The 25,685-nt window shown below is 42.6% G+C and overlaps 1 protein-coding gene across 2 annotated transcripts in view; it reads right to left on the minus strand.

Annotated features, from left to right (window-relative positions):
- Positions 1–1,775: 1,775 nt before the first annotated feature.
- MBTPS1 (membrane bound transcription factor peptidase, site 1) overlaps positions 1,776–25,685 on the minus strand; it is a 64,011-nt gene continuing 40,101 nt past the window's right edge. For both annotated transcript variants that reach the window (XM_032230710.1, XM_032230711.1), the window contains exons 16-23: positions 24,102–24,258; positions 21,345–21,469; positions 20,492–20,569; positions 19,194–19,334; positions 9,576–9,707; positions 7,424–7,550; positions 4,435–4,565; positions 1,776–2,638 (exon numbers count right to left, since the gene is read on the minus strand). In XM_032230710.1, coding sequence (XP_032086601.1) covers positions 2,445–2,638; positions 4,435–4,565; positions 7,424–7,550; positions 9,576–9,707; positions 19,194–19,334; positions 20,492–20,569; positions 21,345–21,469; positions 24,102–24,258 — 1,085 coding nt within the window. In that variant the 3' untranslated portion in view covers positions 1,776–2,444. The remainder of the gene's footprint in view (positions 2,639–4,434; positions 4,566–7,423; positions 7,551–9,575; positions 9,708–19,193; positions 19,335–20,491; positions 20,570–21,344; positions 21,470–24,101; positions 24,259–25,685) is intronic.

The following is a 25,685-nucleotide window of genomic DNA, read 5'->3' on the forward strand; positions in this document are numbered from 1 at the left end:
GACTCTGGTGCTGGAGAAGACTCCTGCGAGTCCCTTGGACTGCAAGGCGGTCCAACCGGTCAGTCCTAGAGATCAACCCTGACTGCTCTTTAGAAGGCCAGATCCTGAAGAGGAAACTCAAAGACTTTGGCCACCTAATGAGAAGGAAGGACTCCCTGGAGAAGAGCCTCATGCTGGGAACGATGGAGGGCAAAAGAAGAAGGGGACGACAGAGAATGAGGTGGCTGGATGGAGTCACTGAAGCAGTCGGCGTGAGCTTAAATGGACTCCGGAGGATGGTAGAGGACAGGAAGGTCTGGAGGAACGTTGTCCACGGGGTTACGATGGGTCAGACATGAGTTCACAACAACAACAACAAAGTTTTGTCTCTCTTTAACAACTGATAAGGCTCCCGGTTTTATAGATTCTCACTCTGGAAATTGTTCTCCATGGGACTTAAAAGGGACCGTCTTTTGCTGAAGCTACAAATGTAAAATGTTCAGAAAAGGATAGGGGGGGAATAAGGGACAAGACACAGACTAGTTCCCCATATTACTTGGCTTTCTCCTTCTGTGAGGTCCTTGATGCTCTCCAAGCCTGGTTGGTTTTTTTGTAGGCATTTCATGACCAAACTAGGTTATATGATTAATTCTGGAGTAGGGTTTGTTCCCTGTTTATATACAGGTAGCTTTCCCTGCCAGTATTGGTGAAGGGCAGTTTTCTTCATGGTAGATCTTGGATTAGGCCATTAACATTTTTATTGAGTTGTAAGGTCATGCAAAATACAAAATACAGAGTAAATAGGAAAGCAGTGGGGAGGAAAAGGTGAAGGAGAAGTGAGGAAAGGTAAGAAAAAAAAGAAAAAGAAGCATTGATTTCCAACTCTCTGTCACGGTAAAATAAGGCATTATCAAATCAGAATTTTTTTGCTTTTATTTTTATGCAAAAGCAAAATGTTGTGATTTGATGTTAATGCCTTATTTTACTTTACCTCACTTCTCCTTCCCCTTTTCCTCCTCACTTCTTTCCTATTTACTCTGTATTTTATATTTTACATTACTTTATAACTCAATAAAAATGTTAATGGTAGATCTTGGATTAGCCCAGGGGTCAGCAACTCATAGCTCTGGAGACGCATGTCTCTCTTTCATCCCACTGCTGCGGCTCCCTGTTGCTCAAAATATGCGTCACAACCGCCAATGTGTGACACCCGCCGGCACGCGATGTATTGAGCTTTTCGACCCCCGGTTGGCCAACCATGGTTAAATCCAAGAAAAGGAGAGTTTCAGAGGAAAACAGAACCTTTAATTCAATTACATATACTAGTTTTGTGGCCGCTCAGGAAATAGTCAGGCACGGGAAAGGTTTTGTGGCTCCCGGAGTTTTCTTTTCTGTGGGAAACGGGTCCAAATGGCTCTTTGAGTGTTTAAGATTGACGATTCCTGGATTAGGCTGTTATCCCGCCAATGCTGACAGGGCAACCCAGTTGTATATAAACAGGGTGCAAACTCCACTCCTAGCACTGATGATGTCACCTAGTTTTGTAATGAAATGCCTTCAAAAAAAACTGACCAACAACCACGCTTAGAAAACACAAAAAAACCCCACTCTTCCTCCTCTTTTTCGCAAGTCCCATTCTCTTCTAGCACTGATGATGTTACCTAGTTGGGTAATGAAACAACCGCAAGAAATCACGAAGCTCAGAAAGCACCAAGGCCCCCTCATTTCATTCCTGAGCTCCCAATGCACTTTCTCTTTCATTTAGTGTAAGGGGGGGGGAGCTGCCTCTTCGTTGCTTCCATTTCAATATAGCATATTTATTGAAAAAAATTTTTATCCACCAGCAATGGTGAAATCATGCTGAAGAATTACAAAACCTCATGGTAAGTTGCTTTTATAAAAAATAAATGAAAGGACTGCAGGTCCACCCTGATCAGACAAATCAGCCACCCCGATTTTTCTGTCCCTACTTTGTTCAAACTGTCGGTTTCTTTTCTCATCCTTACAGGAGGGATGATCTGAGTTCTCTTTGTCTTCATAAAGAGAGAACATAAAATTTAAAAAAAGGCACACCATTCAAGGGGGAAAAAAATGGCGCCGCCATCTGTTGAGTCAAGGGCCTTGATGAGGATTTTCCCCTGGTCCCCTTCTGAAAATAAATACAGAAAATAGCCTCTCATGAAAAGGTTTGGTCAATGTTAAAAGGGAAAAAAAAAGATCCTTGCCAAACTCAGAAGCAACTGACTCCTTTTTAAATAGCGTTTAAGCCTTCGGTCAGTTCAGCGACTGAAAAAGAATAGCGTGGGATTTTCTTTTTTTAATCTGAAGATCATCCATGGAGATGTCAATCACCCAAGGCAGAAAAGGAGATTGGGTGCTAGGTCGGGTCAAAGGTCTTTTTTAGCAGTCGGTCGCAATTCCATAAAGCGGTCAGGGGAAAATGCAATCGTCTTTGGCTGCAGCAATCAAACGGACGGTGTCTTCGGAGGGTGGCCTGGCTGGATGATTTGTGGCCGCTTGACTCGAAGTTTCCGCCTCTTTGGCCTGCTCTTGGATTTGATTTGCACCACAAAGAAGGCCAAAACCACCATGGCACCCAGGAAAGCGAAGACGGGAATCGTCCCTCCCACATCCTGATTGTAGCGTCCGGGCATGATTCCTGCACAGGGGGGAGCAAAAATGTCCATGTGAAAAAACACAGGCAAAATTTATCGGTGTTTCCAGGAAATAACATTCAGTTTTTAAACCTTTTAGCAATAGCACTTAGACTTATATACTGCTTTAAGGTGCTTTACAGCCCTCTCTAAGCGGTTTAGAGAGTCAGCCTATTGGCCCCCAACAATCTGGGTCCTCATTTGAACCATCTCGGAAGAATGGAAGGCTGAGTCAACCTGGAGCCAGAGAGAATTGAACTCATGGCAGTAGGCAGAGTTAGCCTGCAATACTGCATTCTAATAGGCAGGAAGATACCAATAGCACTTAGACTTATATACCGCTTCAGAGTGCTTTACAACCCTCTCAAAGTGGTTTACGGAGTTAGCATCTTGCCCTCCACAATCTGGGTCCTCATTTTATCCACCTCGGAAGGATGGAAGGCTGAGTCAATCTTGAACCTGGTGGGATTTGATCTGCCAAATTGCAGGCAGCCGGCAGTCAGCAGAAGTAACCTTGTAATACTGCATTCTAACCACTGCAACTCATTTTTCCTAAAGAGATGCTTTTATTTGCAGGCTGTTGTTGATTTATTGGTTCGATTTATATAGCCATTCATCTCAAATGCGTTCTGTGACTGAAGACAAACAAAAACCCCAGGATGCAATAAAGCAGGCAGTGCTTGACTTGCAACAGTTCACTTAGTGAACGTTTGAAGTTACAACCGTGCTTATGAACTTATGAAGTTTTCCCTTGGCTTTACAGACCTGAGAACCGGCCACAGTTACTTGTCACTGTCGTAACTACAAACGGTCGTTACATCAGGCCATCGCTAAATGAGCTACCTGCACTGTAAACACCCACATCTTCAAAATATGACTGGTTTAATCATAGGACCCCAGAGGTAAACATCTGGTAAGGCCAGGGAACATGGCTTTTGAATGAGATGCTGCCTCCAAAAGGCAGATTAAGCCAGAAGGAAAAGGAATGAATTGAAGGCTATTAATAAGAGCCTATGTAGAGTGAACCTGAACCACTGTGGTTTATTTAATAGTTTACTTTATTGTCATTGCACCTTGTACAATGAAATTAAATGTGATCTTCAGTGTACAATGACAGTTCAGGTTGTGGTTGTTAAGGAATCATGTGCTGTCATTAAGCACATCATCAGGAGGTGGCTGCTTTCCTCACTGACTTGACTTATTGGAAGCTGGCAGTGAAGATCACAAGGGGTGAGGATGTGACTGTGGAAAGCTGTGACCCACATTTGGAATGGAATAACAGAGTTGCTTCTGCTTAGACAGAAAACCCTACACCACTTCAGACAAATAGCTATCCGACATCTTCTTAAAATCTTCCAGTGTTGGAGCATTTACAACTCCTGGAGGCAAGTTGTTCCACTGGTTAATTATTCTCACTGTCAGGAATTTTCTCCTTAGTTCTAAGTTGCTTCTCTCCTTGATTAGTTTCCACCCATTGCTTCTTGTCCTGCCTTCAGGTGCTTTGGAGAATAGCTTGACTCCCTCTTCTTTGTGGCAATATATTGAGATATTGGAAGACTGCTATCATGTCTCCCCTCGTCCTTCTTTTCATAAAACTAGACACACCCAGTTCCTACAACTGTTCTTTATATGTTTTATCCTAGAGTTCCCTAATCATCTTTGTTGCTCTTCTCTGCACTTTAGAATTTCTAGAGTCTCCACATCTTTTTTACATCGAGGTGACCAAAACTGGTAACATTTGGTAGACCAGACATGTCCTAAGATGGAGGGCTGAACTTCAGGGCAATTCCACTGTACTTACCTCCTGGAATATTCCATGCTCCACTCTCTCCCGGTGATAAAGGTCTTACTTGAGGCCGGTTCTGGTGGAAGCTGGGCAATGCAACTTTATCCAGGTCGATCGATAATAACTTCTGATGTTTCCAAAGGTTGCTGGAAGAGACAAAATCAAATCAAACTCTGGATTTCTAGTCAATGGAGACTAACTAGCAAAAAAAGAGGGAAATATCTACAGACCCCTCACATCCTGGACATCAACTGTTTCAACTTATCCCCTCTGGACGCCGCTATAGGACATTGCATGCCAAAACTGATAGGCACAAAGGTATTCCCCCCCCCCCGCCCCCAATGCCACCACTCTGCTAAACACATTCTCACAGCACTCTTATCATCAACTTTCAACGACCCCATAATCCCTTGTGGGGTGGAGTCTGGGCAACTGAATGGAGCTAGCAGAGTGTTTTAATGGCCGGATGCCCTTCCCTGTCACCAATGCAGAGTTTTGCTCAGCAGATATATTCTCACTGTGCCCAGAGAGAGAAATATCTGCCTCTACCTAGGATCAAACTCCCAGCCTTCTGACTGTGATGCGAGAGCGCCACCTCTAGGCCACCTCTAGGCCACCACGTCACTCTTTCACAGCACTCTTATGCCTAAAGACATTTACCCATGTAGTAGGGCTGTATTGCCATTATCCTCCTCATCTTTCTCATCTTTCCTACTACCTTCTCCTACTGGTATCTTATGATTTATCAATTGTTATTTGTATCTTATGATTTATGATTGCATCTTACGATTGCTGATCTATGAGATCGCTGTTGTTTGTATGTACACTGAGAGCTCATGCACCGGAGACAAATTCCTTATGCGTGTCCAATCACACTTGGCCAATAAAGAATTCTATGATTCTATGATTCTAAATTGAACAAATGTCTAGAGACAAAACAAGAGGGGGGAAGGGAGGAAATATTCTTCAGGGGAATCAGGTGTTATGCCTCTCACTTTGGGAGATCCTGGTTTAGCCCGGTCCAGTCAGAGCTGGGTAGCCAAACAAGGAGACTGCAGAAACATCTGCTTAAAGAAGTAAAGCGATGTTTTCTAAAGTCTGTTACTGGTTTTCAGAGCAGCCTTTTTTTTAGGCTCTTCTTGGCTACCCACCACTACTATGTGTGTCTTGGCATTCCACTCCAAATTTACTTGTCTTAGCTGTCAGTTGCGAGATCTGACAGCGTGGGATACACGCTGGATCTCATGGGAATAAAATCAGCATCACTGTGGGCTTCCAATTCCTGTTGCGTCTAAACTGATGGGGGTGATCCTATGACATGCATGTCGCAGGGGACATGCCATGCCCGTTCCTGGTGATACACCAAGAGTTAAGTGGAGGAAACCGCAAGAGTCCTGGCAGATGAAAAGAATATGGGTTTATTATATGCTGATTCTCTGTACAAGGAGAGTGTCAGGCTTGTAGCGGTTCCTTTAAGAATCTTTGGCTTGCCACACTCTCATTAAGGGGGGGAGGGGAATAGCAAGGGGTAGAATGTGTTGTTTTCAAAATAAAAAATTCCTTTCTAGAAGCTCAAGGTCATCTTTTGTCTCCGCACCTTTGCACCTGACTGAAGCAGCTGGGTGTGGATGCCAGCGTGGAAGAAGATTGGACCATGTGATGGATTGTGGGTGTGGGGATAAGAGCATGAACTTTTAACTGGGTGGGATTCTGATGTAATTTCCAGAATTGGGATTACACAGATGTGCTAAGATGTCTGATTTATTAAATTGGAGCTTTAATGATCGTTTTGCCTTGGACTCTGATTTAATTCTACATGATACTTGGAACGCTGACATTATCCCAAATCTGGAAATTACATCAGCCACCTATCTGAAATGGTATAGGGTCTCTTGCTTGAGCAAGGGGTTGGATTAGAAAATCTCCAAGGACCCTTCCAGCTCTATTCTGATTGATTGATTGATTGACTGACTGATTCAAGATTCTGAACTACTGGTGATCAAAGCAAGTTGGTGGCAGATAAGAGAATGGAATTCAAGGAGGGCTGGACTTAAATCTCTTGTGGACACAAAGGAACTTGAGACTGATCACATCTTTGATCCCACCTTCAGGCTTAGCCTGGTCATCTCCTACTTCTGCATGTTGTGCAACCTCAGAGGTCTCTGAAAATCACCTGAGCATTCTCACATGATTTTTGGAGACTCCAGAGGCCCCCCCCAAAAAGCAAGGTCCCCTCATACAACCTGGAGGAGATTCCGGAGAATCTGGAGATGCCACTTTTCCCTGCGGGTGGGGAGTGTGTGACAGGCCAGCAGAGTCAACGTAAACATTTTATGAATTTTTAGCACAACTGGTTTGCCATCACTGTTTTAGTCTGTGAACCTTAAAAATACATCTTTGCACTGAACTGTAGTGGCACAGTGGTCAGAATGCAGTAGTGCAGGCTACCTCTGCCGACTGTCGGCTGCCAGCAGTTCAAATTTCACCAGGCTCAGAGTTGACTGAGTCTTCCATCCTTCCGAGGTGGGTAAAATGAGGACCCACATTGTTTGGGGGCAAGAGGCTGACTCTGTAAACCGCTTAAAGAGGTGTGTAAAATACTGTGAAGCAGTATATAAGTCTAAGTGCTATTGCTATTGCCCTTCCTTTCTTCCTATCCATCCTCCATACATCCATGATGTGCAGTGGTTAAAATGCAGTAATGCAGGCTAAACTCTGCCCACTGCCAGCAATTCGATCCTGACCGGCTCAAGGTTGACTCAACCTTCCATCTTTCCGAGGTGGGTAAAACGAGGACCCAGATTGTTGGGGGCAAATAGCTGACTCTGTAAACAGCTTAGAGAGGGCTGTAAAGCACTGGGAAGTGGTATATAAGTCTGTGCTATTGCTGTTTCCCTTTACAAATCCCAAGATATATTATATTATTCAATAGATCTACTGATCAAATTTTAAACTGAACATTTTTACTAAGAGAGAGAAACATTTTTTTTTTAAAAATGGCAACCTGGGGGCTGTTTCATTCAGAGGTTGTGGCTTCGCCCAGGACAGATGAGGACATGCGGGAAGAGAGCGGGGTTTCGGGTCGCGCAGATGAGCCTCGAGCACTTTGGAGTAGCGGTGAAGGTGGTTCCCTGGAAAAAGTCGTAGAAAAGGAAGGCATTAATCCCTGAAAGTCTGTCACTTGCTTCTTTTTCTAAGCGTGAGAACTAGATCTTGGCTTTATTGAAGCAGCCCTTTCACCCATTTATTAGGGGAGGGAGAGGGGGGAACGGAGAGGAGAAGAGAGCTGGTTAAAGTGATCCAATCAAAACAGGCAAGCCAAAAAGAGCTTGGTTCTGTGTAAGACATTCTATGGTTCTAGTTCTGTGTAAGACGTTTAAGTCTCATGTTTGGCTCATTGTGACTTGGATGTATTCTCAAACTTTTTTTTCATGATTTTTTTTTTATTAACGAACATGTAAAATACACACACACAAAACTTAGACATTTACACAATACAATATGAACAGGAGCTTCCTGTTCTTTCTAATAGCAATTATCAATCGATACCGCTCACCCTATATTATTTGCCCATCTATTGTATTTCATTTGGATTTCATCATTCTTAATCCTCTTATTTTACTCATACTATTATTTTTGAGTGTTGTTATATTCTTTCATTGATTTTTGTTTCTTTCCTCCATCCACCTATACCATTCATCCCATATCTGGTAGAATTCTGATTCTTCTTTTCCCTGGATTTCTTTAGTTAGTTTGTCCATTTCAGCACAATCCATAACCTTTCTTATTATTTCATCTTCGTTTGGAATTAATTTGTTTTTCCATTTCTGGGCAAAGCAATCCTTGCCGCCGTAATTATATGTAGTATTAAATACTAGATTTCTTTTTTGTATTTCGCAGACATTATTCCTAATGGTTTCCATTCTATTTTAACCCCTGTTATTGCCTCCAGCAAATTTTTGATCCTTTTCCAATCCTATTCTCAAACTTTTATGGGTCTCAATGTATTCTCAAACTTTATAAGCTAAACCAATTTTGTTGTATACATGATGTACAATGACAATAAAGGCTTTGAACTTGAACTTTAGTACATCCCAAAGCATATAAAAATGAGCCAAATCTCAGCCAAACCCACTTCGGTGAGAACATTGCAAGCCATAAGTGGGTTGCTGGGGAGGGAGGGGGCTTCAATTTGTGACCTACTCCCCCTTGTTCTAAAGAACAACTCCTAGTGTCTTTACCTCCATTTCTCCTTCGTTTCATTCCTGAAAAAAGATTGAAACTGACGACGTTAGTAAAAAAAAACTGGGAAGCACAGGGAGGAAAAGAGGAGGAGAGAGGAAGGGGAAATAGAGAAGAGAGGGATGGTAGAGGGAACAAAGGAGGTAGGGAGGAGGAGAGAGGGAGAGGAGGCAGGGCGGCGGTGGAATAGAATAATATGGTGCATGGAAAGCAGAAGAGCAAAGGATGGTTGCTATAAGTTGATGGTAAGAGGAATTGACATAATATTGGATACAACAAAATAGTGCTGGTTAAGTTGTAATGCTATACTTGTGATCCGCATTTTTCAGAGTATAAGACGCAGCAAGGTTTTGAAGAGGAAAATTAAAAAAAAAGGTTTTGCACTCTACAAACCTCCCCAAAATGGCCCATTTTTCATGAAAACGGGCCTGTTTTTTTGTTTTTTTTCCAAAAAAAGGGCATGGATAGCCTTTAGGAGGCTTGTAGAGTGCTCCGGGGGAAGGGGCCAAAAATGAGCAAAAAACGGGCCCATTTTTTCTTTAAAAAAGGGCATGGATAGCCTTTAGGAAACTTATAGAGTGCTGCTGGGGCCTGGGGGGGCAAAAATGGCCAGTTTTTCGCTCATTTCTGCCCTCCCCAGTCCCCAGGAGCTCTCTGAAAGCCTCCTAAAGGCTCTGCACGGCCATTGTGTCTGGAGGCAAAAAATGCTATATTCAGTGTATAAGATGCACCCAGATTTTCAGCCTCTTTTCTGAGGGGAAAAAGGTGCGTCTTATACTCTGAAAAATATGGTACTTGTCTGAAAATAAAACTTAAAAAAAACTTTTCAAAAACAACAACCCTCCTTTCCTCTCCCCTCCATGCCAAAGGCCATCAGTCTGAGCCCTAACTGGAGAAAACAAAAATCAAATCACCTTCCATTCTCTCTGGAAGAATGTAACCTGCCCCGGTTGGGGGCCGCTGTCTGTGTTCGGAATGGCTGAGGCTCGGTGGCATCACTCCGTAGGACGTATATTGCAGAATGGAATCGAGCAGCCAGAAGCAATCTGAGGGGGGGGGGGGAATCGAAAAGGAATAGATTAAATCACCTTGGGGTCAGGGTTCCAAGTAACACCCCCAGCATAAGAAGACTCCGAGGCTTGAGTTTCCTCAAAGTTCCTCTTTATTATTCTCCTCATCTTCCTCATTTTTCCTATTACCTTCTCCTATTGGTATCTTATGATTAATCAATTGTTATTTGCATCTTACGATTTATGATCTATGGCAGGGGTGTCCAAACTTGGGAACTTTTAAGACTTGTGGACTTCAACTCCCAGAATTCCCCAGCCAGCACGGCATCCCTTTGTTGTTTCTATGCACACTGAGAGCTCATGCACCAGAGACAAATTCCTTGTGTGTCCAATCACACTTGGCCAATAAAGAATTCGATTCTGATTAGAGAGGTCATATTGGCACATCTGGGGAAAACAGAATCTGAAAGCTTATAGGTTTTTCCCCACCCAAAAGAAAGTCTAAGCCCCTGCCCAGTACCCACGTGTCTATCACATGGTCCAATCAGGCACCATCAAAAAGTGGAGATACCTCCCAATCACACCATCATAGCTGCAGGGCCAGCTGACCATGACTTTCTGAGAAAGAGTGTTATTATGGCTACATGTCTCCCATACTCTGTATAATCCCCAGTAGAAAATGTGGCAGGCCGGAAGACCCAAAGCAACAGATGACTTCCAGGTCTAACAGACAGTTTCAGCCAAACCAGCCAATTCGAGTAGCAAATCACGTTTCGTGAAGCAGGATTTCTCTTGGTTCAAAAAATAAAAACCATACCTATCAATGCCATCTGTTTTCCCAGACACTCTGCGCCGTGAAGAGTTGGTACTCTGCACCGCTGAGGTTTACTCTACATTTGGGGGTGAGGGGGGCTTCGGGGGGGGGGGAGGGCTGAAAAGGTCAAGCATTTATTTTTTTATTTCTCTAAAGCTACATGTTGAAGGCAAGGGAAGTGGGAAGAAAGACCCAGCTTGGTGTAAGGCTTAAGGGGGTTAAGATGCTGGCTTATAAACCAGGAAATGAAGACTTCTAGTTCCCCGCTAGGTATGAAAACTGGCTGGGTGATTTGGGGGCAATCACCAGGAAATTGTGAGTTCTAGTCCCACCCTAGACACGAATGCCACTAACTTTGGGCAATCACCAGGAGACTGTTGAGTTCTAGTCCTACTTTAGACATGAAAGCCAACTGGGTGACATGGGCCAATCACCAGGAGACAGTGAGTTCTAGTCTCACTTTAGGCATGAATATCATCTGGGTGACTTTGGGCAATCACCAGGAGACTATGAGTTTTAGTCCTACTTTAGACATGAAAGCCAACTGGGTGCCTTGGGTCAATCACCAGGAGAGTGTGAGTTCTAGTCCCACCTTAAATATGAAAGCTAACTGGTTGGCCCAGTCCCTCTCTTAATCTGACCTGGCTTACAAGGATATTGTGGGGAAAATAGGAGGAGGGAAGAGTGTTACGTATGTTCACTGCCTTAGGCTACTTACATTGTAATGTAATAAAAGTGGGATAGAATTTAATTAATGAATAAATAAGAGGAAATATAAGGTTATTATGTATAAGTTGGCTACGAGCCCTAGTAAAGCTCGCCCAGATTTGATGGCAACAGAGGGTAAAAATGACCAGAGTTTTTCATTCATTGTCTCTCTCACTTTTTACTTTCCACTACATGCTATTTTAGTGGAAGGGAAGGCTGGCCAATATCATGGATATTTTTTTCTCTTTCTGAAAATCTGCAAATCTAAAAGCCCACAGCAAGTTCTCCTTTATTACAGACAAAGGCCAGCCAAATTGAGTGAAATTCCCTACCACTAATTACCACACTCCAATTTCTAAAATTAAGATACGCTCTACTAAATGATGGCAGCCTGAGTAATGTTACCCCTTTGCTGGCATAACGAACTACCACGCAACATGCTGTCACTCGGGGAGAACATCCGCCTCCGTAGTCGATAAAAGCATAAAAAACGAAAGTGAATCTAAACAGTCCAAGGGATTTCAACAGAATTGGAAAAAAAACGAGCGTAACTTGGCTAACTCTATGAAGACCTTGAGGCAAGAGGAAGACGGAGTCTTTGATCTCTGTTACTTAACAGATTAACAGAGTTGGAAGGGACCTTGTAGGTCATCTAGTCCAACTCTCTGCCCAAGCAGGAGACCCTACACCAGGGATGGTGAACTTTTCCTCAGGTGCCAAAAGGATGCATGCCCGTGTGCCCACACCTGTAAATAAATCCCCCCCATTGTGCCCACCTGCGTATGCATGTGCGACCACTACCACCCCGCTGTCCCTCCTGCATGCACATGGCTTTCTTGGAGGCTGGGGAGGGCGAAAACAGCCTCCACCCCCCCCCCAGGCCCTCCGGAGACTGGAAACAGCATGTTTCCTGACTTCCAGTGGGCCCATTTTTCCCATTCCCCAGGCTCCAGGGGCTTTCTAGGGAGCTGGGGATGGCAAAAATGGCCTCCACAGCCCCCCCGAAGGCTGGAAACAGCCCGTTTCCCAACTTCTGATGGGCCTGATAGGTCTGCCATACCCTTAATGGGATTTGAACCTGGGCTGTTTTACATAATAGGCAGTTATACAATAATACAATAGCAGAGTTGGAAGGGACCTTGGAGGTCTTCTAGTCCAACCCCCTGCCTAGGCAGGGAACCCTATACCATTTCAGAGAAATGGCTCTCCAACATCTTCTTAAAAACTTCCAGTGTTGGGGCATTCACAACTTCTGGAGGCAAGCTGTTCCATTGATTAATTGTTCTATCAGGAAATTTCTCCTCCTTGATTAGTTTCCACCCATTGCTTCTTGTTGCTTATATTAACCTCTAAGCCACAAGTTTTTCTCCCTTATCAGCTGAGCCAGGGAAATGATTAAGTGTCTTTTTTCTTTTGTCAAAGCACCTGGTATGCCCAAATATGGGAGGGAGCATACTGCTTCCCTTTTAACTGCTTAATATGTAAAAACAGCCCAGGTTCGAATCCCAGCAAGGGTATGGCTAGCTGATGAGTGCTAAATATCTTGAAATAGATCTATACTAATCTCCTTCATTTATTTATCAGCAAAAATACTGTGCGTGTGTGTGTGTTTGTGTGTGTGTGTATGTATGTATGTGTGTGTATGTGTTATGTCAAAACACCTGGTATGCCCAAATATGGGAGGGAGCATACTGCTTCCCTTTTGCCTTTCAGCTCCACCCTTGGAGCCTTCCAGACAGGAAACCATTTTTGTGTTGCATTTGTGCTGATAAATAAATAAAGGGAGACTAGTATAGATCTATTTCAAGTTATTTAGCTCTCATTAGCTAGCTATACCCTTATTGGGATTTGAACCTGGGCTGTTTTTACATGTTAGGCAGTTGTATTAGCCAGTAAGCCACAAGCACAAATGCAACACAAAAATGGTTTCCTGCCTGGAAGACTCCTAGGGTAGAGCTGAAGGGCAAAAGGGAAGAAGTATGCTCCCTCCCATATTTGTGCATACCAGGTGCTTTGACATAACACTTACTTATTTCCTTGGCTCAGCTGATAAGGGAGGAGAGCTTGTGGCTTAGTGGTTAATACAACTGCATAACATGTAAAAACAGCCCAGGTTCAAATAACCAGTAAGGATATGGCTAGCTGATGAGAACTAAATAGCTTGAAATAGATCTATACTAGTCTCCCTTTATTTATTTATCAGCACAAATGCAACACACACACACACACACACACACACACACACACACACACATATATATATATACATACATACATATACATATACATATACATATACATACATACATACATACATACATACATACATACATACATACATTATCTATTTAGATTTTACAACCCCCGGTATGCTCAAATATGGGAGGAAGATCACTACTTAGATACCTTTCACCCTGGCTTGGCTGATAAGGAGTCGAGCTCTGTGGCTTAGTGGTTAACACATATGCCTAAGATGCAATACAGCACAGGTTCGATTCCCAGTAAGGGTATGGCTAGCTGATGAGAGCTAAATAGCTTGAAATAGATCTATACTAGTCTCCCTTTATTTATTTATCAGCACAAATACAACATATATATATATTACATTTGTGTTGTGTTTGTGCTATATATATATAATATGCATGTATGTACGTCTACGTACACACATACAGGCCCCATGCTTTGCAGTGTGTACATCCTACCAGCTACAGAAAACTTTGAAAATGTGGTTTCAATGCCTGCTTTCCGATTCTGGGTTACCCGTTGACCGCAAATAACATTTTCTCATCTCAGATACCAGATCAAAACAAGAGTTCTTCAGACAATGAGGAAGTTGACGCAACCCCTAAAGCGAAATCTAGGCTTATTCATCACATTAAAGCTATGCCGCTGGCTTCATTTAACACACAGCATGTGGGCGTCCAATCAATTTTGCATGTAATTTTTCAAACTTTGAAACAAGGAGATTAAAAACTAACACAAAGTAATATCAAGTAGGAAAGGGGAAAAAATTAAAGAAAAAGTATAAAGGGCAAGAAAAGGGAAAAAAACAGTTGAAAAGAAAGAAAAATGGTATTAAGTGGCTTTCAAAATTCTTCACAGCAGTTATAGAGTAAGCACAGGTACTTATTGTACTTACAACCATTAGCTTAGTAACTGTTTGACGTTACAAAGGCAATGAAAATAGAGATTTATGACCGATTTTCACAGGATTGTTACACCATCCCCATGGTCATGTGATCAAAATTCATACACTTGGCGATTGACTCATATTTATGACGGTTGCAACATCGCAGCCTCCCTTTGCGACCTTTTAGCAAGCAAAGTCAACGGGGAAGCCATCATTCGCTTAACAATTGTGTTACTAACTTCAGAAATCTGGAAACTCAATTGTGGTTGCAAGTCCTAAGGACTGCCTGCATTAGGTAGATTCACTGCCTTGAGTTATTTGAAAAAAATAAAATAAATAAAAGCGGGATAGAAATCAATAAAAAATGGATTCCTATAGAGGAGGCTGTGATTAGGAAAATATTGGAATGAGCAGAAATGAAGAGATAAACACTGGCAATTAAAGAGAAAGAACAAACTGATTATATTATATGGGAATCATTTTAGCAATGGTTAGAGAATAAATATAGGAATTAGAAGTAAAAGAAGTAGTGTAAAATATAGAAAATGTATCAATAGAGTTAAATAAATCAAGAACAGGATTGTTACAGTATTAGACATTTAAGCTATTGGTGCTAAGCTAGGAATAGATCAAATAATGAATATGATTGCAAACTTTAGTTGTTATTGCACAAAATGTTTGTACCCAGACGACACGCTGTTTAATGAAAGATGGATTGTTTATATTAAAATAAAATAAAAACTGACAAAACTAAATAAATAAAAAATAAGCCATGCTGCATTTAATGGCTAGCACATTTCCTTTAAAAAATTTTAATGCCACGGTGTTTCATGCGGAGGATGGGAAATACGATTTTCAGACCCATATAGCCTCTGAAACAAACTGAAATTAGCTAAGATTTCCCACCCTCCTTGTCTTGGGGCTTGGAGCTGATAGCGAGATTTAGCTCTCAAATCATTTAAACACAGTTCAAAGGCATTTTCGTAAAATCCTTTCCCCCATCCTGCATTACTCCTCGGTGGGAATGGATATTAATCTTTGTAATCCCCATGTCCCCGAAATACGCACCTTTGATTTCTTTTCGCTCTAATACAGAGGTCAGACACATTTTTAGGATTTATAAATTATGTATGTGAGGAATTTTAAACACCACTAAGCTTACTGAAGTCACGGCGAGAGTCACCGCCTCCGATTCCTAATGTGAAAGGCTGGCTGATGCATATTCAACACTTTTCCAAAAGGTAAAGGTTGCCCTCGCACATATGTGCTAGTCGTTCCTGACTCTAGGGGGCGGTGCTCATCTCTGTTTCAAAGCCAAAGAGCCAGCACTGTCCGAAGATTTCTCCGTGGTCATGTGACTGGCATGGCTAAACACTGAAGGCGCACAGAACGCTGTTACCTTTCCAAAAAAGGTGGTTCCTATTTTTCTGCTTGCATTTTTACATGCTTTTGAACTGCTAGTCTGGCAGAAGCTGGGACAAGTAACGGGAGCTCACTCTATTATGCGGCGCTAGGGATTCGAACCACCGAACTGCTGACCTTTCTGATCGACAAGCTCAGTGTCTTAGCCACTGGAGCACCGTTCTCTAGTCCAGTGTTTCTCAACCTTGGTAACTTGAAGATGTCCGGACTTCAACTCCCAGAATTCCCCAGCCAGCATTCGCTGGCTGGGGAATTCTGGGAGTTGAAGTCCGGACATCTTCAAGTTGCCAAGGTTGAGAAACACTGCTCTAGTCCAATGAAGACCTGTGGACTTCAACTCCCAGAATACCCCAGCCAGCATCGCTGGGTGGAGAATTCTGAAAGTTGACCCATAGGTTCTCAAATTGTCAAGTTAGAAAAATATTTCTCTAAAGGTCTAGGGAGATTCAGGTCATGGTTGTCCCAAAGGTACTTTTTCAAAAGGCAGCTGGGCTTTCTGGTTTTTCTCTGAAGATGTTTGGCTTCTCATCCAAGAAGCTTCTTTGGCTCTCAAGAACTGAGAGAAATTGAGAGGGCTGGATGCCTCGCAAGGCATCCGTCCCTCTCAATTCCTGGCAAATAGATGGGGAAGAAATGGAGGCAATGACAGATTTTATTTTCCTAGGCTCCAAGATCACTGCAGATGGGGACTGCAGCCAAGAAATTAAAAGACACTTGCTCCTGGGGAGGAAAGCGAGGGCAAATCTAGACAGCAGACTAAAAAGCAGAGACATCACCCTGCCAACAAAAGGATGCATAGTCAGGGCTGTGGTTTTCCCAGTTGCCATTGATGGCTGTGATGTATGGTTCTAACTGTCAGGAAATTTCTCCTTAGTTCTAGGTTGCTTCTCTCCTTGATTAGTTTCCATCTTTTGCTTCTTGTTCTGCCCTCAGGTGCTTTGGAGAATAGCTTGACTCCCTCTTCTTTGTGGCAACCCCTGAGATATTGGAACACTGCTATTATGTCTCCCCTAGTCCTTCTTTTCATTAATCTAGACATATCCAGTTCCTGCAACCATTCTTCACATGTTTTAGTCTCCAGTCCCCTAATCATCTTTGTTGCTCTTATCTGCACTCTTTCAAAGTCTCTTAAAAATCTCCAGTGTTGGAGCTTTCACAACTTCTAGAGGCAAGTTATTCCACTGATTAATTGTTCTAATTGTCAGGAAATTTCTCCTTAGTTTTAAGTTGCTTCTCTCCTTGATTAGTTTCCACCCATTGCTTCTTGTTCTGCCCTCAGGTGCTTTGGAGAATAGTTTGACTCCCTCTTCTTTGTGGCAGGCCCTGAGATAATGGAACACTGCTATCATGTCACCCCTAGTCCTTCTTTTCATTAAACTAGACATACCCATTTATGTTCTGAGATCAATGCAAACTATGATTCTGAATCATCAGAGTACATTTATTTTAATTTTTTTCAAAGTAGATATTTATAAAACAACTGGAGGTTGCAGGGTTCTGATATCAAAATGTCCTGTTCCCACTTCAACAAATATGTTGAGTATCACCTGTTCCAACATGATCAGAATTGGCCCAACTTGAACACAGGCTGTTTCAACCTCCATTCCATAACTGGAACAGTCAGCCTACCTCCCATAAAGTCAGAATAATTTGTTCCAACAGAATCCTTCTAATGAGATTGGAACAGGAAGATGACCCTATTTCAAACTTATTTATTAGAGCAATCTATCCAATGCTACCGGCTAACTAGTTATAAAATAAAGTAGAGGTATAATCTACCAATATATTCTGGAAAAGTCTCAAATGTTCAATGAGCATGCAGTATAATTTTCAGTCTTTTCCAATAGTTAATTTAACCACACAAATCACTGACTGGGCTCAACATCGCAGAGTTTAAAAGCTAGGTTTTTAACTGCAATTTCTTCATCAAGCTCCCTCAGTGTATCTCAAATTTGGCAACTTTAAGAGGTACAGTCTTCAGCTCCCAGAATTCCAGAGTCAGAATATTGGCTGAAGTATTCTGGGAATTGAAGTCCACATATCTTAAATTTGCAAAGTTTGAGGAAACACTAAGCTACATGAAGATATGGTTTGAAATGCTGTACAAGTATGTTTTTGTTACGTTTTGTTAATAAACTGTGTACAAACCCAGTCAGTCTTGGCTTGTGTACAGAAGTGCAACATGGAAGGGTTTGTGTATTGTAATACATAACAAGCCACCTACTTGACTGAGGTGTGAACAAGATCCATGTCCCAAATCTTGGAGGAAAGAAAAATCACGGTTCAAAGTGAAGCTGTCAATTCTTTGTAATTTCAGCAGTGGCTGATGAAAGTGTCATGACCAGAAATATCAGTAATAAATACAAGAAAATTTACCAATGGCTTCTACATCTACAAATTTCAGATCCCAAGGTGTACAAGCTTATTTTTATTTGATTTGCACACAAATGTGCATAACTGCATTGCACAGTCCTCCATTGTGAAACCTGTAACTTTGCTAAGGTAGGGTAGGATAGGAGAGGACATAATTCTTTTGTGGGCCAAGTGTGATTGAATGCACAAGGAATTTGTCTTCAGTGCATAAGCTCTCATTTTACACAAAAGCTATACAGTATATCACAGGAGTTCACCCCCTCACATTTTGTAAATATGTAAGAATATATTTTCATGTGTTTAGACATTAATGGCTGTGTGTTGCGTTATTTTGAGAGGACAGCACACTTACACTGTTATACAAGCTGTATGCTCACTACTTACATTGTAGTCAAGTGCCATTTCTTCAGTGTTGTCACATGAAAAGATATAACGTATTTTTCGGACTATAAGATGCACTGGTGTATAAGACGCACCAAGATGTCGAAGAGGTAAGTAAGAAAAAAAAGTTTTTTGTCCTCAGTAGCCCCCAGGAGCACTCTGCAGGCTTCAGCAGGGCTGGGCGAAGGCAAAAATGGCCCCATTTTTGTGAAGAACGGGTGGAAAACGGGCTGTTGTCGAAAAAATGGGGGCATAAGCCAAAAATGGCTGTATTTGGTGTAAAAGATGCACCAACATTTCCACGCTCTTTGGGCGGGGGAGAGAAAGGTGCGTCTTATACTCCAAAAAATACAGTACTTAAATATTTACAAAATGTGAGGGGGTGTACTCACTTCTGATATAATATAAGTGATAAATCAGATTCATCATAAATCGTAAGATAGAACACTTAGTATTAGCCATGGGATACTAAATAAGCAATTGACATAAATCATACTAGGAAACTAAATAAAGCAATATAAATTGTAAAGATACAAGCAACAAAATTATAAGTAGAAAGGGAGACAGGTAATAGGAAAGGCAGATGAATGAATAATAATAGTACAGCCTTACTAAATAGTTTTGAAGCGTTGTGGGAATTAGTTATTTAGCAGAGGGTTGTGATAACCGAAATGCATGGCACAGTTTTACACACCTTTCTGTCGGTGGCTGTCGTCCAGGCAGTTCGAGTCCCCGTACAAAACTATCCTTCCCCCACCTTCTGTAGGAACTTGGAAAAGGCCCAAAATGGGGACATGTTCCACAATGGCCGTCTCCTGCTTTAGAACTTCCAGACCTAGGAGGGAAGAGATCAAACTCTGTCAAACAGCACCCAGAAGCTTCAGCCGGTCTAGAACACAGGTAGTCCTCGACTTATGACCGCAAGGGAGCCCCAAATTCTGTTGCTGAGGGGGACAATCGTTAATACGAGTTTTGCCTCGTTTTACGGCTTTCCTTGCCGTCATTAAGCGAACCACTGCAGTGGCTGCGGTTGTTATATGAATCTTGAGTTTGCTTGCCACACAATGATCAATGAGACATTGCAACCGTCATAAATATGAACCAGTTGCCGGAATTTCGATCACGTGGCCATGGATATGTTGCAGTGGTCGTAAGTGTAAAAAAAAAAAAGGCACTTTCTTCAGTGTTTGTTGTAACTTTGAACGGTCACAAAACAAATGGTTGTAAGTCAAGTTCTCTCTCTCCCTCCCTCCCTCTCTCTTTGTTTTCCAGAAGCTCATCTGGGGCAAGGGTGGGTTCTGGCCGGCATTATTTCTGCTTCGCACATGCGCCCGCTTCGCTTGTGCACATGCACAGCTGAATAGAAATTGTTCTGTGCATTCACAGAACTAAATAAAAAAAAAGATGGCTGCAGCGACTGGGGAAGCAGCTCGGAGGTGTGTCCAGCCACGGTCACTGCCAGTTCTGCGACCCAGGATGCCATTCTCCGTTCAGCCGAACTGGTAGGAACCCACCTGTGATCTGGGGGTAAAACGTTTCAGAGATAGCTGAAGATTTCTCCTGTGCAATGGTTTAGTCCAGATCTCCTACCCTCTTCTACCTCACTAAGATGCTGGCGGGCTCCTTAGGAACAGATTCAGGGATGCCTGACCTCACTGGAGGTTAACCCCCATTCGCAGTGCATAATTGTGATTTTATGCTGCTGGTACTTGGGATGTCAGGTGTTTGTAATCCTATATTTTGGCATTCAGAAAGCTGCTTAGGGGAATTTAGTGGCCTGGGAGCCTTAGCGAGGAAAGTAATGAAGGATCAAAGAGCATTCCCTCAAACAAAGACGTAAAGATCCATTTCCTTCGTTTCTTACACACTTAGTTCACCGTAAATAACACACTTTCTCCACACCTCCCCAATGAACTAAGCTTTTCTCGTGAAAAGAAAGAAGACTCAAGATCACATCTAGAAGAATAGGGAACAGGAAGAGGGACTCGGTACCTTGATCCTTAAAGGTCTGTGCAATGACAACGCCATCTTCTGGAAATTTCGCAATGCTACATCCCGAGGCATAATTCACTGAAAATAAAATACATAAATAGGTGTGTTAGACCAGAATTCCCCAAACTTTTCGGCTTTGCGGAGGGGGGGGGGAGGGATGGTTCCGCAAGAGGGGCGGGGCAGGTGCGCGTCTGTGACTCCGTTTGTGAGAGGGGCAGGGGCGAACACACGCAGCTCACGCAAATGGAGCACATATGTACACCAGGGGTGGGTCCTGGCAGGCATTACTGCTGGTTTGCTCGTGGGCGCGCTGTCTGTGCGCTTTGCACGCATGTGCAGCAAAAATTGTCCTGTGCATCCACAGAAGCAAAAAACAAGATGGTGGCGCCATAGGCCCCGCCCGGAGAACCGGTTCGGGGGCGTGACAGGCCTGGGTCACTGCCGGTTCCAGAGACCCAGGGCACCAAACCACCACCGGTTCAGCCGAAATGGTCCAAAACGGTCCAAAACGGTCCAAAACGGTCCAAAACGGTCGAAACCCACCACTGATGTTCACCCTCGCTGCTTGTGTGAGTGGGGCTGTTTGTCCGTGCTCGCCCACCCCTTCCGTGGCCCGATTCTGAATGGCTCAAGGCCCAGTAGTGGGCTGTGGCCCACGGGTTGGGGATCCCTGTGTTAAGACAATTCTAGTTCATTTTAATTAAAAAACCTGTAGCCAATGAATTCTAGGTATTCCATGGATATCTGTCCCTCAAACTGGCCCTTATCATCACAGGATCCTTCGGGGAGGTTTACTGTAAGTTCAAACCATCACTAGCCGAATAGTCGTTAAATGAGAACTACCTGTACTTACTTTCCTGGCTCTCCAAGGTAAAGTCTCCTTCATAGAGCCCATCACTAAAGGCCATGCCCCAGACGGAGAGAAGATCGTTCAGTGCTGGAATATTTGCTCCTCCGGTATCTGGCATCCACCACTGTCTAAAAGAAATCAGCAGAAGAGCACTGGGAATTATACATGGAGATGTTTGTGTGTGGGGGGGATATATGTATAAAAAACTAGTTACTATATACAGGTAGTGTTCGACTTACGACCACAATTGAACCCAAAATTTCTGTTGCTAAAACATGTGTTAAATGAATTTTGGCCCATTTTACAACCTTCCTTGCCAGGTTGTTAGCTGAATCCCTAAGGTTATTAAAGTAGTGACATGGTTGTTAGATGACACAGGAACAACAGTAATGCAAGTAGTCCTCGACTTACGACCACAATTAAACCCAAAATTTATGTTGCTGAGAGAGAAATTAGTTAAGTGAGTTTTGGCCCATTTTACGACTTTTCTTGTCACAGATGTTAAGTGAATCACTGCAATTGTTAAGTTAGAAATAGGGTTGTTAAGTGAATCAATGGCTTCCCCACTGAAGGTTGCAAAGGGGGATCACATGACCCTGGGACACTGCAGTCGTCATAAATGTGAGTCAGTTGCTAAGTGTCTGAATTGCTATTCCATGACCAGGAGGAATGCTGCAGTGGTTGTAAGTGTGAAAAAATGGTCATAAGCCACTTTTTTTCAGTGTCGTTGTTAACTTTGAACAGTCACTAAATGAACTGTTATAATTTGAGGACTACCTGTACAAAGAAGATCCCATACACCTAATATACATGTCACGAGTGCTGTCACCACCAAGGGCCACAGTAAGCATCCTCATTTGACAGAAGCCGCCCCTCCAGATGTCTGCTCTTAAGAGGCTTAAAATAAAATTCTAGGCAGGCCTTCTGAGGATGGAGTTAGAAGTCTCTAGCACCTCAGCAATCCCTGTAATCCTGGCTTAAAATAATTAAAGGTTTACAGTGCCTTTATCTTATCCATTTTGTAAAAACCTTTTTTACATTTTAAAAGCATCATCACCGAAGGAACAAAAAGCCCAGTGAAAGACGGCGCTTTAATCACAAATCTGAATTTTCTAATCAGACTTCTAAGGCCAAAAGAACCCCAATTTGCTGATGGATTTGCAAGCAATGCTAAGCCGGGATTGAGTGCCATAAATTGGAGCATGCAGGCTCACAGGTTGATCTGCCTTCCCCATGGCTAAGCGAAGAGAAGGCCCCATGCAATGAAAGTTGGCTCAATATTATTATATTTGGACCAGCTTCTGTGGCTTAAAATTAATTTCAAGCAAAGCGAAAAAAGAAACAGAGTTTGAAGATCTTTTTATGTTGATTGCTTAGTTAGTATCCTATGACTATCACTAAGTGTTGTATCTTATGATTTATGATGAATGTATTTTTATGATGACTATGATCATGATTTGTCACAGGGCTTTTATATACATTGAGAGTTTATGCACCAAAGACAAATTCCTTGTGTGTCCAATCACATTTGGCCAATAAAGAATTCTATTCTGTTTTCTTCTGTTCTGTTCTCTGTTCTCTGTTCTATTCTATTCTATTCTTATTTCTATTTTATTTCTATTCTACATTCTGTCCTGTCCTGTCCTATTCTACCCTATCTTATCATATCCTATTTTTGAAGTAGGTCTGAATGGAACAAACAGAAGCAGCTTTGGTACAAAGAGACACAAAATCTCTTAACAGTTCTCCCAGCCCCACAAAAGAAACCTATGGGCCCAATGTAACACATAGGTCACTGGCCTTTTATATTCATGGAAGTATGGAATGCCTTTCTTGCTATTCATGGCAGCAAGAAAATACACTTTCTCTCTTGATTTACAACAGTTCCATTTAGGGACCATTCAGTTACAATGGCACTGACAAAAGTGACTTACGACCATTTTTCACATGACCTCATTGCTTAGCAACAGCAATCCCGCCTTTCCCCTGTCTGTCCTTAACCGAATCCCACCAATCATTAACAGAGGACCTGCCCCAATCCAAACCATTCCCAGCTTGGTCCCTCCCAGCCCTGAGCCTCAGTTCTTCCACTGCTTTCCCTTAACTCTCCCCACTCATAAAAGTCTGTAGAGATTCTCGGTCATCCAGTTCATGGTTGTCTCAAAGTTGCTTTTTCAGGAGGCAACTGGACTTTCTGGTTTTTTTCTTTTGAAGATGTTTCTTCAAAGCTGAAGAAGCTTCTTGGATAAGTATTCAAAAGGAAAAAAAAACAAGGAAGTCCAGTTGCCTCCTGAAAAAGCACCTTTGGGACAACCATGACCTGGATGACTGAGAATCTCTACAGACTTTCAGCCGTACAATTTGGGATGAGCACCCTTGGAATGGTGTGTGAATAAGAATGGATTTCCAGAGGGCAAAAAATTGCAGACTACAGGAACCATTTGCACCACTCAGGTGACCCTGAGGACACAGCTAAACCTCCAAGGGGCCTCAATGACTCTCTAAAAGGATGCAAATGACCAGTTGTCTGCAAGGAGTATAAATCCATCCATTTTCTACCATCTAGTAAGAGCTGAAGAAGCTTCTTGGATGAGAAGCTAAACATCTTCAAAACAAGAAACAAGAAAGTCCAGTTGCCTCCTGAAAAAGCACCTTTGGGTCTCCCCCCCCATATCTCTGCCATTTAGTTGCCCTTCTTCCCCATCGATAAATAACTTTGGAAATGTCAACCGTTTTACAAAGGGTTCCAACCTCTCTCACCTTGTGTTTTCATCGTAAAACTTGACTTTCCTCATCACCGAGGTGTTGTACCAATCACTGAACACCACGAGCGACAGTCCGTTATCAACATCCCTTCTCAGCTTAATTATTTCTTCTGGGAAATACTCTTCCTCGCTGTCCACCATCAATAATGTTCCTGTGCAAACAGACAGGAGGAGGCTGCAGATTAGATTGGCTTCAACAAATATATCAGATTATTTGGATAAAGGAAAAAAGAAGGTAGAATAATCATCCAGGCCATTGCCTTTAGGCCTCCCCCTTTTTTTAATGTGGTATATACCAAATTTTTTGGACTATAAGACGCAGCAGAGTATAAGACATACTATGATTTTGAAGAGGTAACATTTTTAAAAAAGTTTTTGCACTCTGCAGGCCTCCCAAACCCTCTGCGTGCCTCGTTTTTTGCAAAAAAAAAGGGGGGGGGGACATGCAGAGCTTTGGGAGGCCCCTAGAGTGCTCCTGGGGGCTGGGGGGGGGGCAAACACGAGCAAAAAATGGGCCATTTTTTACAAAAAAATGGGACACGCAGAGGCTTTAGGAGGCTCTTAAGAGTGCTCCTGGGGGCTGGAAGGGCAAAAATGAGCAAAAACCACCCGGTTTTTGCTCATTTTTGCCCTCCCCAGCCCTCAGGAGCACTTTGCAAGCCTCCCAAATCCTCTGCATGTCCATTTTTGCAAAGGGGGCGGGGTTTCAGGAGGCCAAAAATGCTGTATTTGGTGTATAAGACACACACAGATTTTCACCCTTTTTTTGAGGGAAAAAGGTGTGTTTTATACTCTGAAAAATATGGTAGGTAGTCCTCGGCGTATGGCCACAACTCAACTCAAAATTTTCATTGCTACGCAAGGTGGTTATTAAGTGAGTTTTGCCCCGTTTTATGACTTTTCTTGCCACAGTTGTTAAGTGAATCACTGCGGTTGTTAAGTCAGTAACATGGTTGTTAAGTGAATCCGGCTCCCCCATTGAAGGTTGCGAAAGGGGATCACATGACCCCGGGACGCTGCAACTGTCATAAATGTGATCCAGTTGCAAAAAAAAGTGTCTTAATTGCATGCTGCTTAGCAAATCAACACACACCCTTTATGGTCACCAGAAATTTTTTTAAATGTCAGAAATGGAGAACAGAGAAAAACTGACCTTTAATTAATTTATCTTGGGGAGAAGGTTGCTGGATCAGATAGTTTGATGTAATGTCAAAAGGAAAATGAAAGTGTCAGGACAGTTTAAAACACAAATCCTCAAAGCTTCAGTTATACATGTAGTCTATCTATTTATAGATCGTTCTCGACTTACAACTATTCATTTAGTAACCATTTGAAGTTGCAACAGCACTGAAAAAAGTGACTTACAATAGATGCTCACACTCAGAACCATCACAACATGACCACAATTTAGGCACTTGGCAACTAGCATGTAGACTTAAAATGGACACCTAACATCAAAAAAGTCATCAAAAAAGCACAACAAAGAATGTCCTTTCTGCACCAACTCAGAAAGCTCAAAGTGCCCAAAGAGCTGCTGATTAATGATTGAGTCTGTCATCAGCACCTCCATAACTGTCTG

Source organism: Thamnophis elegans, chromosome 14 (genome assembly GCF_009769535.1).
Source record: "Thamnophis elegans isolate rThaEle1 chromosome 14, rThaEle1.pri, whole genome shotgun sequence".
Classification (NCBI taxonomy): Eukaryota; Metazoa; Chordata; class Lepidosauria; order Squamata; family Colubridae; genus Thamnophis; species Thamnophis elegans.